The sequence below is a fragment of the Chelonia mydas genome, chromosome 15, assembly GCF_015237465.2.
Source record: "Chelonia mydas isolate rCheMyd1 chromosome 15, rCheMyd1.pri.v2, whole genome shotgun sequence".
In the NCBI taxonomy this organism is placed as follows: domain Eukaryota; kingdom Metazoa; phylum Chordata; order Testudines; family Cheloniidae; genus Chelonia; species Chelonia mydas.
In genome coordinates this window covers 24167510-24190597 of record NC_057856.1, presented here as the reverse complement: position 1 = coordinate 24190597, position 23088 = coordinate 24167510, and the positions used below count along the sequence as shown (strand labels likewise).

The following is a 23088-nucleotide window of genomic DNA, read 5'->3' as shown; positions in this document are numbered from 1 at the left end:
CTCAGGGCTCTCTCTTATTTGCAGCTTCATCTTAGCAAATGCAACCTTTTCATAAGGTTAACTCCTTGGGCACTATGGGGAACAGACAGAAAGAGAGAGGGGACCAGTTTTTAAAATATGGTTTTGTTTACGGAATGCCTGTCTAGATGCATCCAGAACTGACATTACATGCTGTACAACTCCAAAGCATTCATGTGGCTGACAGTCTGAAAACAATCGTAGGGTAAGAAGGGACCGCAAGGGTCATCTAGTCCAACCCCCCTCCCCTGGCCAAGATGCAGCATTTGTTGTGTCTAAACCATCCAAGACAGATGGCTATCCAGTCCCTTTTTAAAAATCTCCAGCAAAGGAGCTTCCACAACTTCCCTAGGCAGTCTGTTCCATTGTCCTATGGGTCTTAGGAAGTTTTCCCTGAAATTTAATCTAAATCTGCTGTGCTGTAGTTTGAACCCACTACCTCTTGTCCTGCTCTCTGCGGCAAGCAAGAATAATTTTTCTTCCATCTTTATGGCAGCCTTTCAAGTATTTGAAGATCGCAATCATGTCCCCCCTCAATCTCCTCTTTTCCAAACCAAACATACCCAGTTCCTTCACCTTTCCTAGTATGGCTTGCATTCCATCCCTTTGATCATCTTTGTTGCTTGCCTCTGGAGCCTTTCAAGTTTCTCCCCAACCTTTCTACACATTGGTGACCAAACTGGACACAGTTCTCCAGCTGAGCCCTAACCAGTGCCAAGTAAAGCGATACAACCACCTCCCGTGATTTGCATGCTATGCCTCTGTTAATGCAACTCAAAACTGCATTTGCTTTTTTTGCAACAGTGTCACATTGCTGACTCATGTTGAGGTTCTGATCCACCACAACTCCCAGATCCTTTTCAGCAGTGCTGCTGCCAAGCCAGTTATCCTCCATTCTGTATTTGTGCATTCGGTTTTTCTTCTCTAAGTGTAGCACCTTACATTTGTCTTTGTTGAATTTCATTTTGTTGTCTATAGTCTAGTTCTCCAATTTATCAAGATCCATCTGAATCTTACTCTATTCTGCAAAGTGCAGGCAACCTCCCTCGCTTTGTGTCATCTGCAAATTTGATCAGGATGCTCTCTCTTCCTACATCCAGGTTATTAATAAAGATGTTAAACAACACCGAACCCAGAACAGATCCCTGTGGAACCCCACTTGAGACATCCCTCCAATCTGACATTCCATTAATAGTTACTCTTTGTTTGTGGTTGTCTAACCAGTTATGTATCCACTTAATGGCAGTTCCACTGAGCCTGCATTTCTCCAGCTACTTATCAGAATGTCATGTGGCACTATATATCAAAAGCCTTGTTAAAGTCCAGGTATATTATGTCCACCGCATTCCCCCTAACCACCAAACGAGTTACCTTGTCAAAGGAGATCAAGCTGGTTTGGCATGATTTGTTCTTGGTAAATCCATGCTGGCTTCTTTAGATCACCCCTCTATCCTCCAGGTAGTCGCAAATTGAATGTTTTAGACATTGCTCTAGTAGCTTCCCAGGTATCTAGGACAGGCTGACTGGTCTGTAGTTCCCCGGCTCCTCCTTTTTAAAGATGGGCACCACGTTAGCCCTGCTCCAGTCTTTCAGGCCCTCTCCTGTTATCCATGAGTTTGCAAACATCATTGCCAGTGGCTCCGAGATGTCTTCCGCTAATTCCTTCAGTACCCTGGGGTGAACAGCATCAGACACCGCTGATCTGAATTCATTCAAATTGGTCAGAAGATCCCCGACATGTTCTTTGCTTATCCCAATCTGCAGCCCTTTCCCCTTGTCTACAGTAACTTCGCTGTCATCCAGTCACTTTATTTTTTGTGAGAAGACTGAAGCAAAGTAGGCGCTGAGCAGCTCCGCCTTCCTATCATCCTCTGTTACCAGCTCACCTTCTCCACTGAGCAGAGGACCCAGGCTGTCCTTCATCTTTTCTTTAATCAGTGCTTGAAGGGTTAAAAACATACTATTCTTGGTCAGATTGGCAAAGACCCTGGGGGGGGGGGGGGCCTCACCTTCTTCTGCAGGATGGGGCCCGGGTCACTTGCAGGTTTAAACTAGTGTCAATTCTCTGTAACTTGAAGTCTTTAAATTACGATTTGAGGACTTCAGTAACTCAGCCAGAACGCAGGAGGTCAGACTAGATGATCATGATGGTCCCTTCTGACCTTAAAGTCTGTGAGTCCACGACCACACTACACAGGATAGGCTCTATTGTATAAATCACATAGCATATACGAGGCAGATGTTTCTGAGACCCTTTTGCATTTGGTGTTCTAAGAACTGCTCATGTAAAAAAATCAGTCAGTAATATAAGCAGGCTGCTTTTGTATTCCCTCTGGTATCTTGTTATACAGGGAAACAAGAAATGAATGTGAAAAGAATACATTCAGTACCTTGAAACAAATTCTTACTGGGCAAATGCCCAAAAAAGGGTAGGTCCTGTTCCGGATTTTGCCAAACCTCATCAGCACACTCATAATTGTAAAAACTAAAGTCAGGGGCTGTTTCTATCAAGGTCCCATTTACGTAGGAGGATTCAGATAAACGGTTCTGATTTGGCCCACTTCCAACTTTGTTTTCAGGCGCTACACTATGGAGGAGTTACCACTGAGAAATCAGAGCAAGTCAAAACAATGCGTCAGGCAGAGAGATGGATTAGTCGTCATCAAAACTGACACTACCTCTTTGCACAAGTGCCTGAGGCCTGCACTCAGTCCACCTCACCAGTACATACATCACCATGCTACCAGATGCAAAGAGCAATTTCAAAATCTGTATTTTTTTTGCCAGATTCTCGCTTGTTTGACTCGACTGCATCGGTGAGAACCCACGCTGTTGGGAAAGAGAGGGTATTTTGGCATTTCTGGCCAAAATCTGGAGCAATCCATCATAAGGTTCATGCACTTATCGTGGAACGAACCTGATGACCTAATATATCTTTCCCTACCTCTAACGGTTATGATTTTGGAAAAGCAGAAATGTATTTTTGATCCAGCCATAACTGAGGGCTCAGTGATTCAGGACTGCTCTTAGCCATACCCAGTAGCAAGAGTCAAACGCTGTCTTGCATAAGTCTACTGTTCTACAGTATGTATTTCACTTCCAGGCTATTTTTTTTTCCAAGACCACTCGGTGTCAAATGCAGAAAAGAAACTGTAACATGGAGAGCGTGGTGTTTTGCAATGAAACCGAGAGCAAGAGTGCTGGCCTTTTTAACTGGTTAGCTCCTGTGGTTAGTGCATCTACAAAACTGTTAGCCACACTGTGCTTGGCTGAGCCGCACATAAAAACACCCTGCACACTCTCCCTGGGGTTATCGGCGAGCATGACGGGAAGGCAATGGGACCTGGCAAGAATGAAATGAGTGGAAGATGCAAGTGTAAAAGGAGAAATTTAAAAAAAAACAGGAGGAGAGCAACAAAAGAAGAAGTGGAGGTGAACAGTGGAAACCGACCATTCTGGTTCCTCTAACTCCTCCCTTTTGCCTTTTAGAGTTAAAACCAAAACCAAAAACACTGCATTCACTTCCCACTCAGAGAAGCCCACAGAGCTGATCGAGCCAATGTACAGCTTCATGGAAGCGTTCTTGTTTAAAGTTACACAGCAGACAGTAAAGGGGTTAAGAAAAAGGGACAAGTCATAAATCAGTAATTACACATTTGCACCAGCGCAACCGAGCTCAGAGTCTGGCCCAGGGAACAGAGACAGAGAGCACACAGCCTGTTATTCTAGTGTTCTCTAGCTCAGGCTGTCAGATGTTTCCTCTGGCTTTAGCACCCATGGAGAACCAAAAAAAAGCACACACCCGCAGGCCCAGTGCCCTCCCACTTAGCAGTGCCCTCCACTGGAAATGGAAGGACAGCCCCAGACACACAAGGCCCTTTCTTCCGAACGTTTGGCATGTAGGGATCATTATGGGGATTGGATTATACTGTAGAAATCAGAAGAGCTTTTGCATCATCAAGTACAATAAACTTCATTAAAACACATGGAGCTCATAATAATAGCGCTTAGGTCTTACAGAGCACGCGTCACCTTCCAAGCGCTGTGCGAAGATGAAGGAATGAGGAATTCAGACACACACAGACACCCAGGAGGAGACTCTGTGGGAAGAATGCCCGCCTCCTTACCTTTCATTCCCTGGCTGGAATTCAGACAGCAAGGAAGGCCTCCTCCGCTGTGGCTGCAAAATAGATCCAGGTGGTAGGTGGGAAGTGTAATCCCTGGGATGATGCTGATACTCTAAGAGACCCACCTCCTGCAACAAACATAGAAAGAGAGTTGTTCTGCGGATATCAAATATTCAGAGGACCGTGATCACTTGCATTTTCATCTCTGCAAATTATGGGTGATATTCCTTTAAGAACACCAGGTGCCAGATTGAATTCCCTGGGGAGCTCTGAGCTCTCTATCCACCATGTAAGGGGGAGCAGTGCGAGCTGAGCTGCCTTACCAATGAACCTCAACACATGTTGGGTTGAGATGGTCTATGTGGCCTATTCAGTCAGTCGTGGGCCCCTCTGCTTGGACTGCTCAAAAGGGCACCACAACGGTGAGGGTGGTCGCTTGTAACATAGTCACACATCCACTCTAGTCAACGGACTCAGACCACAAACTCATTTCACCGTGGGCACATGTGATCTGGGCTGGGTTTGGTCCAGTGACCTAGAGCTGAAAGGCGCGGTCATCTTTCACCATTTCCCCTGAGCTATTCCATTCCCTCTCTCCTTCCCGCCACACACAAAAGAAATATGGCTAGAAGTGGACTGTCACTGTGCTGAGGCAGGTCTTTGCTCTGGACCTACAGTCGTAGCCTCATTCACTCAGTCCACATTCCCATCAATCACTTCACCGCGGCTTCTGGTGGAAGGGACTTGGAAAGGTCTCTTCAAGTGCAGCCCATTTACCAGGCATCTTACATCTTTCTGATGCTAATCAAGGAGACATCTGATCGTCTGTGAAAGGATGCTGGCCTGCCTCTGCAGGGCCAGCAGCAGAAGTGTTAAACAGCCATCCTCCCACAGTACAGCAACACAGTCACGTGGTTAGGCCAAAATTCTCAAGTGGGGGGTTTGGGAAGCAGCAAAGGGGCTTTATACATGAAAACCCGGTGTGATGAAAAATGTTTGTAATGTAAGATTACTTAATTTCAATCCAGTTCTGCAGAGAGTTATCAACCTTCAGCACAACAGACCCACAGAGTTTAAGGAACCATTAGATCCTCTAGTCGGACGTCCTGTCTCTCACAGGTCATTTCACCCAGTTGCCCCTGCTTGGAACCCAATAACTTGTGTTTGGCTAAAGCAGATCCTCCAAAAAGGCACATTATTATTAGTAGTAGTATTATCATGACATCAAGGAGTCTCAGTCACGGACCCATTGCGCTAGGTGCTGTACAAACACTGAACAAAAAGACAGTCCCTTCCCTAAAGAGTTTCATATTATGAGAAACTAAAACTAAATCAAGCTCATTTCATTGTCCAGCCTGAGGCCCTGTCTACGCTAGAAAGTTTTATCATTTTCATTACACCTCTATAGTTAAAGCGGCACAACCCTGTGTAGTGTGGATGCAGGTATACCGGTGTGAAACAGCAACAGGCAGACAAAGGGCTCATCCTACAACATGCTGAGCACTGTCCCCAATCCAGCCAAACATGTGCTTAACTTTAAGCATGCAAGTGGGTCCGCTGAAGTCAAATCCAAGGAGTAGAAAAGTTTAAAAGAAAATTAAATTTCTAAAATGCTTTCAACTTTAATAACCTACGGTGTTGGTAACAATAAAAAGAAAATACATCATCTTGACCACGACCCTTTAAACGTGGCTCCCAAGAACTGAGCAAAAAGAGGTAGAAAGGACAGTTTGTTACTTATTATGTACACATCCCTTTTGTTCCTTAGCCCTTGGAGAGTACAGTACTGTATGTCCCTGATTTAATTAACTAAGGAGCCCTCCTGCTCTGTGCCACAAAGGCTCTTATTCAAACAATGAAATATTTCAGCTGCTATATTTCAACTGCTATTTATCTACAGATAGATGCCTGCCCACCGGGGGGTGGGGGGGTGGGGGAGCAAAGATTAATAATCTAATTATCTGATCAATGCTTCGTAATGTCCCGCCACTTTCATGAAAACCATGGTAATACTGGAACATAGTTATGCCAGAAGGAAGGAAACTACTAGGAATTCAGACCATATTTTAAGTATTTTTCACCTGAAAAAAACTGAGAAGTTTCTACCCTGGTTTGATTCCCAAGCCACTCACTGTATGGTTTTGGTAAACCCTGCAGATACGTGTTTCAGAGGGGAGGAAGAATGATCCAGTGGTTACAGCACTAGCCCAGGATTCAGAAGACCTAGGTTCCCTTCCCAGCTCAAAAGACTCACTGTGACACCTTGGGCACATCACTTAGTCTCTCTGTGCCTCAGTGGCCCCGCCCCATTTGTATAATGGCAATAACAAATATGGCTGTTCCTCACAGCAGGGTTCTGAGGATAAATGAAAGAGCTGGCCAGAAAGCAGGTTCTCTCTCCCCACAGAACACTTAAATTTTTTGGCAAAAATTGCAAAGGAAGGCAATGCACCATGAGAGTCCCCAGCCATGGCAGAATGAAGTCCAGCCAGGGAGCCCAGCCCACAAAAGAGAACCGGGACAGGAGGAAACCAAACTATAACTCCCAGGATGCACTGCAGCAGCACAGGCAAATCATACTATTTGGTGTTTCTACCAAAATATTTCCAGGGTTTGTTTTGTTGGGATTTTTTTTGTTGAATCAAAAAAGCAAAATTGTCCATGGAAATCAGACAGAAACACCCAATTTTCTGCCAAAAGCCAATTTCAAAAGAAAATGTTCATGCATCCCTTCTAAATATATTAAAAACCGTGATGCTTTAGGCTATGTCTACACTCAAACCGGTACAGCCGCAGAGGGACAGCTTTGCCACTGTAGTGCTTCAGTGTAAACGCTCGCTACAGCGACAGAAGGGGTTCGCCCGTCACTGTGGTTAATCCACCTCTCCAAGAGGGGGCAGCCAGGTTGACCGAAGAGTTCTTCTGTCGACATAGCGCTGTCTACGCCGGGGGATTAGATCGGCTTAACTATGTCGCTCACGGGTGTGGAGTTTTCACCCCCCCATGCAACGTAGCTTGGTCAACCCAACTTTTTAGTGTAGACCTGGCCCCAGATACTATAGTGATGGGACTAGATAAGTTCCATTGATTTTCAAAATGCGTGCAGTTAGGCAGCCTTTAAAAATCAAGAGGAGTTGGACAATGATCTCATGTTGAAGACTTCCCCCCTCAATTGTAAGAAAGAACAAAGAAATCAGCAATGAAAGCCAATGCTTCAATTGCAACTGGGACTACAGATTAGAAGAAAATGTCAGGAAATATCAAAGCCCAACATCTTGGGATGTCAAGAGGTAAAATAACATGTTTGTACAGTAACTCTATGGAAAACCAGGGGGAGGGGAAAAAAAAAAAGGAATTCTAGGCATTCCCTCCAGAGGAGCCAAGAAAAACAGAATTATTTCCAAGTTCAGCATCTCCTTCACAAAAGCTTAAATGAGACAAATATCAAAAGGGGGAAACGGTGGCGTCTACTAGCTACTATTTCTTGTTATGCCTGGAATAGTACACGGGGATATTAGCCCATGGCGCCAGAGTTCATGGTTTCCCGCCACTAAGCGATAGTGTGGCGTTACTCTTGGTTTTCTTTTTCTATTCTAGATGATCTTGGTCAAGTCCAGTCCTTTTTAGGCGGCATGGACAAGTTTGCATAGAACTTATCCAGCGCTTTAGGTCCCCTGCTTCAACTACACCCCGGCTATTCCAGACCTGGGCCTCTCCTGAACCGAGGCATGACTTGACAGGTGGTTTCATGTGAAGAAAACACCTACTGGAGTCTGTTTAGGTCCAACTTTACTTCGGCATTCCCAATTCTGATATGGCCCAGCTCTCCAGAGATAAAATCCCCTGCGTTGCTTAGTCTCTAGCAATACTAGCCAGTGGAGCATGTGGCTCTGTTTGGAACTCAGAAATGTCGGTTAGACATATGTCACTGGCCCAACTCTATATTATCTGATACATAAAACCAAGGAAGTTTGAGACGGAATGATCCTATTAGATCTTCCAGTCCATCTCCCAGACACTCACTACAGGACTTCTCACGAAGGCACATTCCCTCAATTACTGGCTCATCCTATTTTTAAAGGTCCCATATGATGTTGCTTTCGGCACTTCACTAGGGAAGCTATACAAAATATAAGCATAGACAGCGAATGGACGGATAGGCGGGCCCATAAACAGGACAGTCCCCTTTTGAAGAAACTTATTAAAAGGAATAAATAATGCCCAGATTCCTAGTTCGAGAGGTGGATTTGCCCAGTAAAAACGTCAATCTCAATTTTGCATTAACAGCAATTATATATGGTTTACGTCATGCCCAACCAGGAAGACCCTGCCAAGCCAATTACATGATTGCTAGGAGAGTATTGCAAACCTCAAAGAGGCAGGCATATTTCAGCCCTGGTGTCTAATGCAGTGGTGTTCAATCTTTCCTATACTCTGGTTCCCTTTTCCATACCGGATCCAAACCACCAATCTAGCCAGGACATCCCTCCATATAGCACTGTGCGAAGGGCAGAGTAGTCATGATTCCCTGACATCTGTGCCTGATCTCCCGTTTTAGCGCCCATCGTCTATGGGGAGATTTTTGTCAGGCCCAATATCTCCCCAGCTCTAACCCTGTAAGAAGGCTCTCCCACTTCCAGATTGCCTCCTTCTATCTCCTGCTCAAGTCAGCCTTCCTCCCAATTATCACTAGCCTTACAAGTCTTGTTATACTGCCTGAAGCGAAGGGGAAGCTCACAGAGATGTGCTACTACCTATGGGTTAAGATCTTTGAGACCTGCCTTTCCAGCTTCACCACTAAACACAACGTTGGCCAATACAATTTCCAAAAGTTCACTGACAGTCTCTGGCGTGTTTCACTTCACTAATGTTAGTGGTTGGTTCTGCCAGCACAAAACAACCTGAAAAGTTAGCATAAAGGATTAAAATCCATGAATCTCTCTGTGCCCTTTGACGAACCATCAAAGTAGCCACTGGAGACCTGTCAGAATGGATTAATTGCTCAGAAAGTTACTACAGTAAATTGCATTGTGTGCCAAGATTGCGCCTTTCATAAGCAAATACCTTTAGGGTTTAACAAGCAGGTGTCAGTTTGTTTTGCAATCTTTAACAGGCACACAGCACGAGGCAACCCCCACCAGAAAACCTTCCAAGTGCTACCATGACAAAGAGATGACCATCTTTATCATTCCGGAGCTTCTCTTGTGACCTCTCCACTCAGAATGTAGGTGATGGCCCCAATGCAACAGCAAGGCATGCAGCACCATGCGCAAAGACACATGGGAGAAGCGATACAACTTGCACCTATCAACCCAAAATGTACTGCAATTCTTTGCCTCCTGCTAGAGAATGTGGATAAAACACTGGGACTCAGATGACCAAACACAGTCTGGCCCCGAAGCTATATGTCTCTTCGTTTTCTTGGTTGTTTTTGGTTTTTTAAATTCTACTTTTTGCTCATTCTCCATTCCTTCTCTCTCTGGATCTCTTTTCTCTTCCTTTGGGGAAAAAAAAGGAAACAAAATAAAACAACTCTCTCCTCTGTTTGCTGATAGCTCAAAGCAGTAGGCTCTTTCTCCATGGAGCTGTTATATCCCCCGTTTTCTCCTCTTGCGATTTCATTCCCTTTCCCTCCATCCCACTCATCTGCTTCTCCACTCTACAATTCCTGGCAGACAATGCAGCTTTCCAGAACACAACATGCTAGTAGGAATGCCCCCCCCCCCCCGCCCCCAGCCAGACTGTACAACCTAAAAGTAGCATCTCCTTGCCAGGGGTTCCATTCAGTGTGAGACCATCAAATAGCCGCACTGACACCTTATTAGCTCACAAGTTGCTGATAAAACTTGTCATGACAGACAAAAACATGAAAAGCCCCCACTTGGTGCTCTCTAAAGCACAAGTCTTTTGCCTGCTTTTGAAACACCATTCAATTAGAGCACCAAAAGGCACGCACTCAAATTAGAAACGAGAGCAGGCCACAAATTTCAAAACATGTTCTCCCTCATTCCCCAACTTAACTTCTTATCTAGAACCCCCCTTTAAAACCAGGGTGCTGTGGGGCAGTCACCATCCTCAAAGCATTCCAACTGGAACACCTGCCCCAAATGTATCTACCTATGTAGATGCTACAATAATGAGGGTTAAGCGCCTCACAATCTCGAACGCACATCCCTGGGAGGCAGGGCAGCGCTGTTATCCCTGTTTTGCAGATGGGACCTGAGGCTCAGGGAGGCTAGATGACTTGCCCAAAGTCACACATGAAGTCCAGGGCAGAGCAGGGAATTGAAGGCTGGTCTCCCAAGATCTAGACTAGTGCCCTAACCACTGGGACACCACTTCAACGGACTCCCCATTCATGAGAGAGAAAAAAAAAAAAGAAACAGGAAACAAACGTGTCCAATGGTTCTAACTACTATAACCATGTTCGGGACACTACTGTGCACAACAACTTCAGCTCACCTAAGACAGAGGGTGGAGAGGTGGGGGAAAGGGACCAAACAGGATACTGCATAAGCTGGAAGATAAATCAGTGTGCAGTGGTTATTCCAAAAAGAAAGCAGGCAGGCTTGTCTGGATTGTCTTGACTTTGAAATCACTTGCGGATCATTTGAAACACTCCTTCCAACAGCCTGCAGGCTGACCAGATCTTCTTTCATGATGACTTGGATATTGCTTTGTGGCTTCTGGAAATTCTACAGAGTTTTGCAAACTGATGTCTTGAAAAAAAGGTGGTGTGGGAAGAAGGAATTAGCAACATTTTTCAGTTTTGCTGGTGGAAATTAACTCTTCTGAGACACAAATGAAGGAGACACAATCTTTCCAAGCTAATCAACAGTAGCAGCAGCCACCATTTGGGAAACCCCAGGTCTTATCACCTTCTTGATCAATTTCCCCCGAAACCTAACTGTTGGGAGAAAGAAACTACATTAATTGTTAAAACGTATAAACAAACTGTCTGGAGCTTTCTTTCTGCTATGACAGCACATGGGTCCTCAGAGAGCATGGCAATTTTCAGTGTGCCACCGAAGAGTTACATTTCAAACGAAAGGGTTATGCTCCTTGCCTGAGATCCTATTCCATGTGCAGGTCTTGGGCAACAACTGGTCTGTTAACAGCAATAGTCGTGCAACATGGAGATGTTTATCTAACCATTTATGACACACTCATCATGGATAACAATGGGAGTTCATGACACGGACTAAAGGCAGCACAGGCTAGCAGTGGGGCTGCCTCATAGGGGTTAAGGGCAGCCCATAACCCAGGGACTTTAACTGGATTTCTATGTGGAGACTGAGGGTAGTATATAGGTCCACTGAGGACAAAGAGTGTTGTATGCAGAGCAAAGGCTCTTGGATAGTATTCAAGATCCCTTTTCTACAACGAAAACTGTCCTCCCCCTCGCCACTCACTCACTCACACACCCCATCAAACCCTTACTGCAACCTCAACACATGAATAACGGCTAATATTGCACACTGCTTAATCCTCTGCAATAACCTAGTGAGAGAGACTCCAACCACACCAGATTTGCACAATGGAAGCAGCACTGGACAGCCCAGCTCCCGGAGCAGAAGCAGACCTGCCAGTCATTACAGAACCAGAAGCAGGCTGCCACATCCTTGCGATCACTCACAGCTTCGCAGCGAAATGCAGAGGGAACGGTTCCTCTTGATCTTCCTCAAGCCACGCTCAGGGTTTTCCCCTCAGTGCCACACTGGACCATGTGGGCTAAAGGCCCAAAGAAACTGTTCCCTGCTAGCAGTAACATCTCCATGGAAATGGACGGGGAAAACAACATGAAGGATCAACCAGGCCCAGAAATGTATCAATGTACATATTTATCACTCTAAAACCAGCAGCTGTTGCACAGAATCACACGCCCTCTCTCCAGTGCTTTGGATTGTTGCCCTGGCCAGGATGCTGAAATTGCCCTATTTATTATTTCACTGCAGCTAACATCCAAACTTTCAGTGATCCTGTCCACGGCAGATTTTAGTGGTAGTCCATTCCCACAACACTAACTAACTGTACTTCCAGTTCATTTGCTCCATTAATTATAGGATGCATGCAGGACCCAGGTGCAGGGATGTGTGTGGCTGCTAGCCAGGAGGGAGAGGGACTGGGAACAGGGATTACAACAGGTGGCAGCCAAGAACAACAAGAATTCCAATTCCACCTACTTAAAACCTTGGAGAGCGTATGGTGTCCATGGCACACGCCCTGGAGATAGGAGAGGATCCACATGGGACATCAAGAGCCTCAACTTAGACCCCATCATAAAACTAGCAAGACCACAGCGTGCTCTCCGCCCTCCCGCCTTCTGTTAAAAAATGCATTTGGTCAGATTCTAATTTTGCATCCGGTTGGAAATACCGGGCCCAATTCTGCTCTAATTTAGATTTGAAAGCCCGCTGAAGCTAACGGGCTTGAATGGGTGGTCACTGATGGCACCATATTTTATGCTGATTGCTGGTGGAACTAGTGGGGTAAGGGCCTAGAAGTTAAAACAACATGGTCAGCCCCCTCAAAATACATGACATTTTTACCTACCTTCAGCCAACCACATGCACTGAAAACGTAGCTCTCCATTTAAAACTGTTTGTTTCTGGGGCAGTGCCTTCCACTGCACCCAAATACACAATCAGTTCAGATAACCCAACAAAAACGGTTACAGCTGCAACACACACACCCTAAAGTGTTTGGGGTTCTGCAAAGGATCGAAATGGAAGAACAAATCACACAAAAAATTATTTAAAAAAAAAAAAAAAGCACACTAAAGAGCCAAACAGCCTCATTAAAATAAGTGTCTCCATGCAGGAGCACAGAAAGGTGCATAAGGCCCATGTGAAATCGTTCTAAAGCCATCCTTAGCCACCAAGGAGGGTTAGATTAATTTGCACATCCGCTGTGTGTTGGTGGGAGCTAGCTGATGACAGACAGCTCTGGCATTCTCAAGGTCTTTTTATGTTTCTGTTTTCAGTGCATTATTTTTTTTCTGAAGCCCTGCAAGCACTCCTCCCACCCCCACTTCCTGGTAAATCCTCTGACCCTGAATAACCTGCGCTTGTCAGGCTCATTTAGATACAACAATCAAACTGCCTTCAAAAAAAAAGAGTGAGCGAGAGAGAGCGAGCGTGAGGAGGCTGAATTCAATCTTCAAGAAAGCCATGAGCATCACAGAAACCCAGAGGGTTTTAAGGAAAAAGCTTCTTAATTTTTGAAAGCTTTCTGTCTGCAAAGTCATCTTCCACATTGTCTCAAATAAAAGCCCCCATTAGCTCCCAACCTCAAGATAACCTGTATGCTGAACCAATAACTGCATGCAAGCGACCATTCTTGTTGCTTAGTTTGATTGCTGTTCTAACCATATGTGGTTGCTTGCATGTTTCATTCTTTTCTCTCCCTGTTTCCAGCTGGCAGGGTCTGGGCTGCCTGATCTCCAGCCATGAGAGAGAAAGGGAAGTTTGGAAGCAACTCTGCAATCTGCTCCAGGCTTTGGACCTTCAAAGCAAAGCACTTTCCTCCAAACCCAGACAATGCCAGGTCGCAGACAACCCCTGTTATGCTTCTGCTCTCCCAGGCACTTTCCCATGTGGAGCAAGGACCCTTACTCAGCCTGATCCGGAGGGGTTCAAGGCACCCACAGCTCCTCACTGGCATCAGAATTAGCTCCTAAGAGAAGTAACGTAGATGCAAGGTGGGGACAAGGGGTGGACAGCCAGAGGCTATGGGCTCATCTTGCATCAAAAATTACCCATCATTTTCCCAATAGAGGAACAGCCTTTATCATTCCCTTTCTTAAGTTTCATTTTTAACGCCTTTTTACAGTGAGTTTAGGGAGACCTAGACCTCTAGCAGAGCATTCCCTACTGGTGTGTTCTATTCCACCGTGGAATGGTCTTCCAGTGATCGAGACGTTTGCAAGTGAGCTCAACAAAACAGTAGACACTATACAACAGAGGTGGACAAACTACGGCCCACGGGCCACATCCAGCCCACGGGACCGTCCTGCCTGGCCCTTGAGCTCCCGGCCGGGGAGGATAGGCCCCTCCCGTGCTGTCCCCTCTCCCCCACAGCCTCAGCTCGCCATGCTGCCAGCACGCTGGACGACGGGGCTGCGAGGTCCTGCCGGGCAGCGTGGCTGTGAGAGCTGCTGGGTGTAGCGTATTAAAATTGCTCCCTGTAGGAATGTGCTACTTACAGAGCACCAGGACTGGCAGCGGTAAGTAGTACACCGTAAGTAGCATATTCCTACGGGGAGCAATTTAATACACTACACTTGGATAGGGAAGGCTGTGCCTCCCGAAACAGCCTGGCCCCTGCCCCCTATCCGCCCCCTCCCACTTCCCGCCCCCTGACTTCCCCCCTCAGACCCCCCGACCCATCCAACCCCCCCGCTCCCTGTCCCCTGACCCCATCCACATCCACACCCCCACTCCCTGACAGGTCCCCCGGCACTCCCACACCCTATCCAACCTCCCCCTGTTCCCCATCCCCTGACCGCTCCCCCCAGAACCTCCACCCCATCCAACCGCCCCTGCTCCCTGTCCCGACTGTCCCCCGCCCCTTACCCAACCCCCCGCTCCCACCCCCTTACCATGCCACTCAGAGCACCAGGACTGGCAGCCACAAGTAGCACCCCATAAGTAGCAGGTTCCTACAGGGATCAATTCAATACACTATAGCAGCCCTCCATACGGTTTCGGAACCCCGATGTGCCCCTCCGGCCAAAAAGTTTGCCCACCCCTGCTATACAACAAGGGGCCACCTCTCCAGTGGAAGAGGGATGATCCCGGTGACTGAACAGGTCTGTTCCATCTCTAATACCTGTGATTCCAAGTACTTGGGAATCTCGACCTGCCTCAGTTTCCCTCCCACAGGCCTCGTGCACAAAAAACTCAGGAGATGCCATTCTGCCAGAACGCTGCGTGCCCCAAGCCCAGCTGTGCAGCTATCAGCCTTTTTATAAGCCACCAGTCCGGACTCTGATGAAGTGTTTACGAATAAGCAAAGCCGAGTCCCTTTCCCCCTAGCTGGCACACTGCACAGATCATATACGACAAGTTCACTTTGTGTTTTATTGCAAGCAATTTTTTTTGAAAACAGGACATTTCAACTGCCCGGAGACAACAGCTTCGCCGAAAATGAAGCTGCTTAATCAGATGGTGCCCTAAAAGGTAAGCACAAAATGAGGGTGGACACATACATTTTAGTATAATTTGCTCCTTATCTTAATGGTAGGACTTTGATGTTTGGTTCATTTCAATTGCTGGTAATCAAAACATTGTTTTTAAAGAATCCCTTTCAACTGCAGATCAACTGAACTGGGAGAAAAAGATGGTTTTATAGCAGCCAAATTGTGCCAGCCCAGGACACACAAATCCCCGGTGTTCTCTGGGAATCATTCAGTTAAGAAAGCAAAGCTGAAGCCTCTCACGGACAGCAATGTGCTAGCAGCAGGTTCCAGCATGTCACAGAGTGAAACCTGCAACAGCCTGGGACAACATGGGCATGAAGTTGTAGGAAACTGCTGCCTGAGAGAGAGGCTGGACTAGTGGTTAGAGCCCAGGATGCGAGCCAGGAATCCTAGGCTTCCTAGTAACTCGTGGTGTCTCTTTGGAGCAATCAGAACCTCTCTGTGCCTCAATTTACCAATCACTATCTATAGTACTTGTGGTCCCCATTATGACCGTATCTAAGTGCCTCACAACCTTTAACGTATTTATCCTGACAACACCCCCTCGAGGTCGGGGAGGTAAGAGCGAGGAATCATCATCAGTAGTAGTATTTTACAGATAGTGTCTGTGACTCAGTTCCCTGAGGAAATGTCTAAGCGGGGCTAAAAATTGCCGTGTAGACGTTTGGGCTCAGGCCCTCCGCCCTCGCAGGGTCTCAGAGATCAGCTCCAGCCAAGCCCAAATGTCTACAGAGCAATTTTTCAGCCCTAGAGCCTGAGCCCCGCGAGCCAAAGTCAGCTGACCCAGGCCAGTGGCTGGTGTTTTAATCCCTGCGTAGACGTGCCCCAAGTGATTTGCGCAACATCACACAGGAAGCCTCCAGCAGAGCTGGGAATTCAACCCAGGGGTCCCGTGTCCCAGGCATGAAGCCTATCCACTAAACCATTCTTCCTCCCAGCTCCGGCACTTGTTTTGCCAATGAATCCCATCTCACTTCTCCCTTTGCTGAGGGGAGTTCAATCCCCCAAGCCAGATGCCCATGCCACCAGGGTCACCAACACTCTTCCCCCACGGCAAGCATGCACACAAGCTGCAAATGCTCACGGGGAACGTTCTAAGCAGCTTCCACTTGCTCAGTAGCAAAACGGGGAATATTTTTGAGACGGGAGGTATTTTACTGTTACACAGGACGGTCTCAGCAAAAAGACCTAGAATTACATTGACCCAGCTACTGTCTTGTCCATGCAGGTTGCCTCCCAACGAGGGTCATGGCACGTCAGGCAACAGGAAGAGTTTGGGGGAAGCCTGGACTGCTGCAACTCAGACTGGAGGATTTCTGTCTCCAGGGCTGTGGATCCAATACCAGGTATCTTTATGCCAGCATCAAGCAGGACCTATTTTAGCTCCAGGGTGTTTAGATGGCCCTGGGCACTGGCAGCACATCAGCTGTCCCGCAGACCGAGAAATGTACTTTTTAGCCTTTACCCATGTAAAGCCACTTTCTGAGGCCAAAAATGGGGGATTTAGAAATAACTAAACATCTCAGCAGTGCCACGATGCGGTCTGGCAGCACCAGGCTCTCACTGCACCCTTGCAAGACAACAGACTAGGTCTAAGAAACTCACTGTGCAATTGGAGAGGAGACATCCCCACCTCATTCAGAAGAGCATCCTGGCAGGAGCTCTGCATTCACGGCCTCTTGCTGCTCCTCCGTCGTTGGACGGACGGAGGAGCATCACTGCCAGCAACTACAGTGGCGCTGGATGGATGTGCTCTAAGGTGTTTGTGGCAGATGGGGGGAGGGAGGAGTTTGATCTCGATACCCTGCACTGGGTAGGCTGGTTGGTTGTTTCTTTGGAGGGAGGGGTCATTTTTTAAAAGTACGGTTTGTTCCCTGGTTCCTACTCGGAGGCGGGGCAGGGTGGTTCCTCCCCTCCCTGACACAGGGCTTGTGAGGAGCCATTACAGGGTAGTCTTCTCCCCAAGCAGCTGTCCCCAACACTACGGCTTCTGCTAACTCTGCCTCTCCAACCGCATTAACATGGAGGGGCAGAGAGCGGTGCCGTAATGCAACTCTCCCCCAGCGGCACGCGCTGCTGCAGAGGCAGGTGCGGGGATGGCCTCTCACAGCCCGGGCTCCAGTGCGGCTTCACTGGAGGCAGGCACAAGCCCTGGCAGCACCATGACGCCAGCGCTGAGTCATGCACTGATGCCAGCGGGAATTCAAATGTGGTTTGTCCACTGGGGATCTGCCGTAACCTCTTACACATGTGACAGTGACACTAATCTCCTCGCTACCACCAGACACATTTAGCAAACAGACCAAATTCTGGGCTGGTGTGGAAATACCCCCGGCATGCTGGTAAAGGCACCCACACGCACTCACGCTGCTACAGAAACATCAAGATGTTCCTTTATTCTGGTTGGCAACAAGCCACCATCACCCAAAGCCCATATCACTCATTCTCATGAGCACACGCACACACAAAATCTTCTGTGTGGGGTATATGCAGAGAGATCATAACTGAGTCTAGGCTGCATAGCATGATCTGCATGTCTACATGCTTCTGGTCCCCCAGATACATCCCAGAACACAGCCCCTTGGTTACTGTCAGAGCATGCAGGAAGGAACCGCTCCACTGGTTTTGGAGACGAGTAAGACTGGGGCTGAATTTTGTCCCACGCTGCTCATAATTCACAAGCAGTTAGGGTCAGGCCCCAATCTATAGCACCTTGCCGGGTAACTGACCCATTGAAAAAAAGAAAAGGAGGACTTGTGGCACCTTAGAGACTAAAATTTATTTGAGCATAAGCTTTCGTGAGCTACAGCTCACTTCGTTGGATGCATACAGTGGAAAAAACTGAATGCATCCGACGAAGTGAGCTGTAGCTCACGAAAGCTTATGCTCAAATAAATTTTAGTCCCTAAGGTGCCACAAGTCCTCCTTTTCTTTTTGTGGATACAGACTAATACGGCTGCTACTCTGTGACCCATTGAGTCATTTCCCCTGTCCTTCTAATGTAGCTCCAAAGGTAAGCATGGCTCATTGGTGATTTCATTCCTTGTTTGTGCACCAGTATCAACCATGTTAGCATAGCTCTTGGCACGCTATTTGCTCACTACCAGCTGCCATTCAGCAAGCAGAGGAAACACAAGGACCAAAACATGATCACTCCAAGTTTCTACATCAATAATGGCTTTAAAATAAATTAAAAAAAAAAACCACCAATATTTTACAACCAAAAGGAAGTGTTTAATGTGGCATTCCCCATCAAGCTCTCTTACCCCATCAGGCTGCCAGCCATATGCAGGTCTGGAAATTGTGTAGACACACACTGCATCCAAATATGCTCAAATAAATTGGTTAGTCTCTAAGGTGCCACAAGTACTCCTTTTCTTACTGCATCCAAAGGTTACTATTTAGGTCAAGTTCAGGAATGAACAACTTGATAGTATCCTTTCAGTTACAGCTGGGAGAGGGAAAAAGGGAATTGAAAACATTCTCCAGTACAGAAGAGCTTGAAGATTCATTCTAAGAATAAATCACTTAGTGGCTCACACTATGACTGGGCTTGCCTTATCATCTGTAACTTTTCACTCTAATCAAGGGAGATGTCCTCTGTGGATGTCTTTCTGCAGTGAGTTAGGGGCAATCTGTTGCCTTGATAAAGGCAGTCCACACTGGAGTTGCTATGTAGCTAGACTCAGCTGGCTTCTTCTGCAATGATTCACTTTTCTGCCCCCCCCCCTGAGAAAACATCTGCAACTGATTACGCAGAAACAAAAGGAAGCTATTGATCAAACAGGTCAACCCAACCCAGCACCACCCGCCCTCCAACCATTTGAATATCCAACAGGAAGATCAGAGATGCTTTATTTTTCTTGCAACAACAACTCCTCCTCCATAATCAAGTATGTTGTTTGAGATAAGGTTAGGAATAAAAACTTGGTTGAATTAACACAGTGTTATCTTGTCTACAGGGATGCAACATGTGCTTCAGACAACATCCTTATTGTTCCAGTAGAGTCTCCGGGCCATCAATCTCCCAAACACTGCTGGCTTGGCCTTTTGTTTCGGAAGGTGACCACACTCCACGTGGCCTGCTCTTGGAAAGGCATTGCTTTTTGTTGCCATCTCGAGCAGCGTATGGACCAGCTGCAGGGCAGCACATCCTTCTTAACTTATTTTTTCTCCCAGTGAGCTGTGAATTTCGGTGGTGTTTTTCCTGGCCATGCCAAATATGCCATTCACTGAAAAGAACCAATGTCACGGGGAATAGCACTCTGTTTTTCTGACTTCGCAGTCATCTGACCAGTGGGTCCTTGTAACTAGCTGCAGCCACTCTGACACCTGCTGCCAGATTTGAGCAGCCAGTCCTCAGGCAGATGGCAGACACAACCAAAGGTGTCTGCAAAAGAGAAACAATTTAGGACTTCGCTTCTTTGGAGCTTCTCCAGCAGAAATGTCAGACCACTGCAGGACCCTGTGCTCCCTTCCCCATCCCTGAGTCATACCCAGCCACAATTAAAACAGAGCCTTTTGCTGGGGATTTCCATCTCTTGTTCACCGGAATCTTCCTGTAAAATCCCGCCAAGGCTTGGAACTCAGCTTTCCAGAATCACTTGTGGTCACATGCTAACCACAACTCTCAAGCCACCACCACACCCTTGAATCCCATTCCTTTAATGCACCCAAGCTCCTCACCTCACCTTCGGGACCTCATCTAATCTTGCCCCTCTCCAAATCTCTTCTGCAATTTAAGCACCTCTGCTCTAAATTTCTGACTCCCCATCTCACTCCTACTTTTCCCGCTTATCACTTCCTCCTCCTCCTCTCAGCTCCGGGCTTTCTAGCATGCTATCTATATGCTTGGAACCAGTTCCTTAGTCTTGTCTGCCAAGAAACCCCCAATCCTCTCTTCCTTAAACTCGTTTCTTCCAGGAAGCCTTCCTACTCATTTTCTTTAGAGATCCTCCCCACGGCTCCTTTATCTGTGCCGTTGTCCCATCACTGGTCTTTATATTACCACCTATTATTTCCATTCTAGAGGCCCCAGCCAAGATCTCCATTGTGTTGGCATCATTTACATACACACAAGGCCCATCTACATAGACTGGACAAATGGTGGAGAAAGGAAGGATTACTATCCTGGGAAAGGAGAACCAGAGATATTAAGGGTAACATTTTCCAAAGCACCTGAGAGATTCATGGGGTTAAACCCCATTTTAAAAGTGACTTGGGTACTTAGGAGCCTATGTCCCATTGATGTTCAGATCTCCTGAATCCTAGGTCGGTGCCTCAACCACAAGACCGTGCTTCTACCTTGCTTATCTTCCACTGCAAGCTCTTCAGACCAAGGTCCATGCTTTGATCTATATTCTGCACATATGCAGTGTTACATAACTCCATAGTCCTCTTTCAGAGAGTTTCCATCCATTCTCACACTTTCTTCTCTTCCCCAAATCGCGGTCTCAGAGCTGTTTGATGGCTTTGCCTTCCAAACACAACGAATGAAGTCATTTTCCTCTGTGATGCTGCATGCTTATCATTTGGAGTTTTCATTGTCCGGCACCACGTTGATAAAGCCAGCCATCGGGCAGTCTTCACAGCAAACTGAAGCTCCTGGTGTACTTAAGCCAAAAGCCACCACATCTCCTGGCTTACGGGTAAAGCGCTGTCAGATAGGACCCTGGGCTCCACGGCCACACTGGATTTCTGGGATGACAGAGTATGGCAGTCACAATCTTGGCTGGGAGAAGAGTGACATTCAACTCAATGGAAATTCCTTTAGCCAATTAAGGAACGTGGCGGAAGAGCTCCAATAAGAATCCCAGCCAGTCACCACTGATGATGGCTGTACCAAGAGTTCTATTATGATGGAACACAAGGAAGAGGAGGGGAAACAGGTGATATTCAGAGCTCCAACAGGGTCAGCTGAAAGTCCTCATTACAAGGTATTACTCCCTTGTATAGATTTACTGTGTTCTTGTGATTAACCCATGTGATGTTTTTAAATGCAAGGAAGCATCCCACAGGTTTACAAATCAAATTCAAAAGCCCCTCTGAAGTGTAGATTCCTGGCTAGGAAGCAAAATTGGAGATTTGCCACAGCTCCATCTGTTTTTAAAAAAAGGTACCAGGGAAAATGCATTGTGAATCCCAAGTGTTGGAAGCTAAGCCTTTCCTGGCAAGGAGACAGAATCCAGAGCTGGGAATCAGGGGGTCTTCTGGCTTTGCTTTCAAGCTATCCCAACCCAAAACATAAATCAATTAAATCAAGCCATCACTGTACAGTTCAGAGCTCACATAATGTGTCATCAGAAATATAAAGCCACTTTTCCAGAGAGCTGATTTGAGTTTGTTAGTAAGCAGCTGAATCAAAGTTGCCATATCAGTTCCACGGTTTTGGTTTAAAAAAAATTTTTTAAAAATCAAATCAGTCTTCAAATGCCAATAAAACACCAGGCATGGGATCACGGAAAGTACTCTGACAGATGACAATATCTCGTGTGAAATCTGAACAGACTCCAACACTGCTGTGCAGCTACTAGGAATCTCTTTGCTTTTGGGGATTGCTGGGATGGGGAGGAGGGAGCTTTGAGCAACACCAGGGCAGGCTGGTGTTTGATGCTCTAATGTCTTCAGTTTGCAACAGAAGTATAAATTAACACAGACAAGCACTGTGGTTCTAGAGGTAAAATTATTCACTGCCTCTCCACGAATCAGTAATACCAATAGCACCTTACATTTATCATGCATAAAGCACTATTCATACGGACTCATCTCAAAGCGATTTTTATATATGGATCATGTCACCCACCTCTAAAATGTTGCCATCTATAGCAACCCTGCCCCACTGGCAACATACATCCCGATGCGACAGTTTTTCAGGATAGGCTTGCCCAGTTCAAAACTACAGGGAGAACTTCAGGTAGGAAGAACATAATTACCCGAGCTGGATTTTGGTCAGGACTCCAAGATTAACACCCTTGCTGTTGGGAGAAGTGCCAGGGGATCTTTAATGATCACGAGTGGTCAGGACCTCACAGGTTTATGCCTCCCCAGTGAAGAGAATCTCCAGCATCATTATGTCTTTATAACCTCTCGCTAGGGCACTGATTCAGTATTAACTCTGAGCACCACCCCCTGCTATGTCACCCACTACAACATTTGAATGACTCTCAGGCTGACCCTGCCTAGCTTAGGAGATCTGATATAGAAATACCCTAAGGCAGGGATAATTGATTATTTTTGGTCATGGTCCAAATTTCTTTGTCATGGTATAGTCAAGTCCAGACTCCAGAGAAAATAATAATAAAAAAATTTTATAATAAGTAAATAAAAAGATTTGGGGGTCCATTCAAACGCGTCTGGTGGTCCGGATTTGGCCTGTGGTCTGCCTGTTGATTAACCCTGCTCTAAGGAGATATTGCTATCACATGAGCCAGTTTATGAAGCAGATTATCTAAATACAGCCTCCCTTAAGGATGTACGAGAGTCAGACTGATCAAGATTGTGCTGATGGATTTGCCAACGACAATGAAGGATACATACCAAAACAAACCGTTCTGTTTAGATTGGTTGTACAGTAATGTATTATAACTGCCTTTATTAATGCAGATGAAATTAACACTTGAGATGAACCATTTCTTTTCTGATCCATGCTAACAGGCATTTCAGTCTGGAAGCTCAAAGCCAATGGAAGAACCAGAAGGGCTCACGACTTCCCCAGCCGTGTTTCAGTGTCTGAGCAAGTAACAA

General features: G+C 46.5%; 1 protein-coding gene across 47 annotated transcripts in view; it reads right to left on the bottom strand.

Annotated features, from left to right (window-relative positions):
* The window catches only part of NCOR2 (nuclear receptor corepressor 2), a 397818-nt gene that overhangs the window by 262037 nt on the left and 112693 nt on the right, over positions 1 to 23088 (bottom strand). For all 47 annotated transcript variants that reach the window (XM_037879169.2, XM_037879168.2, XM_037879164.2 and 44 more), the window contains one exon: positions 4146 to 4273. In XM_037879169.2, coding sequence (XP_037735097.1) covers positions 4146 to 4273 — 128 coding nt within the window. The remainder of the gene's footprint in view (positions 1 to 4145; positions 4274 to 23088) is intronic.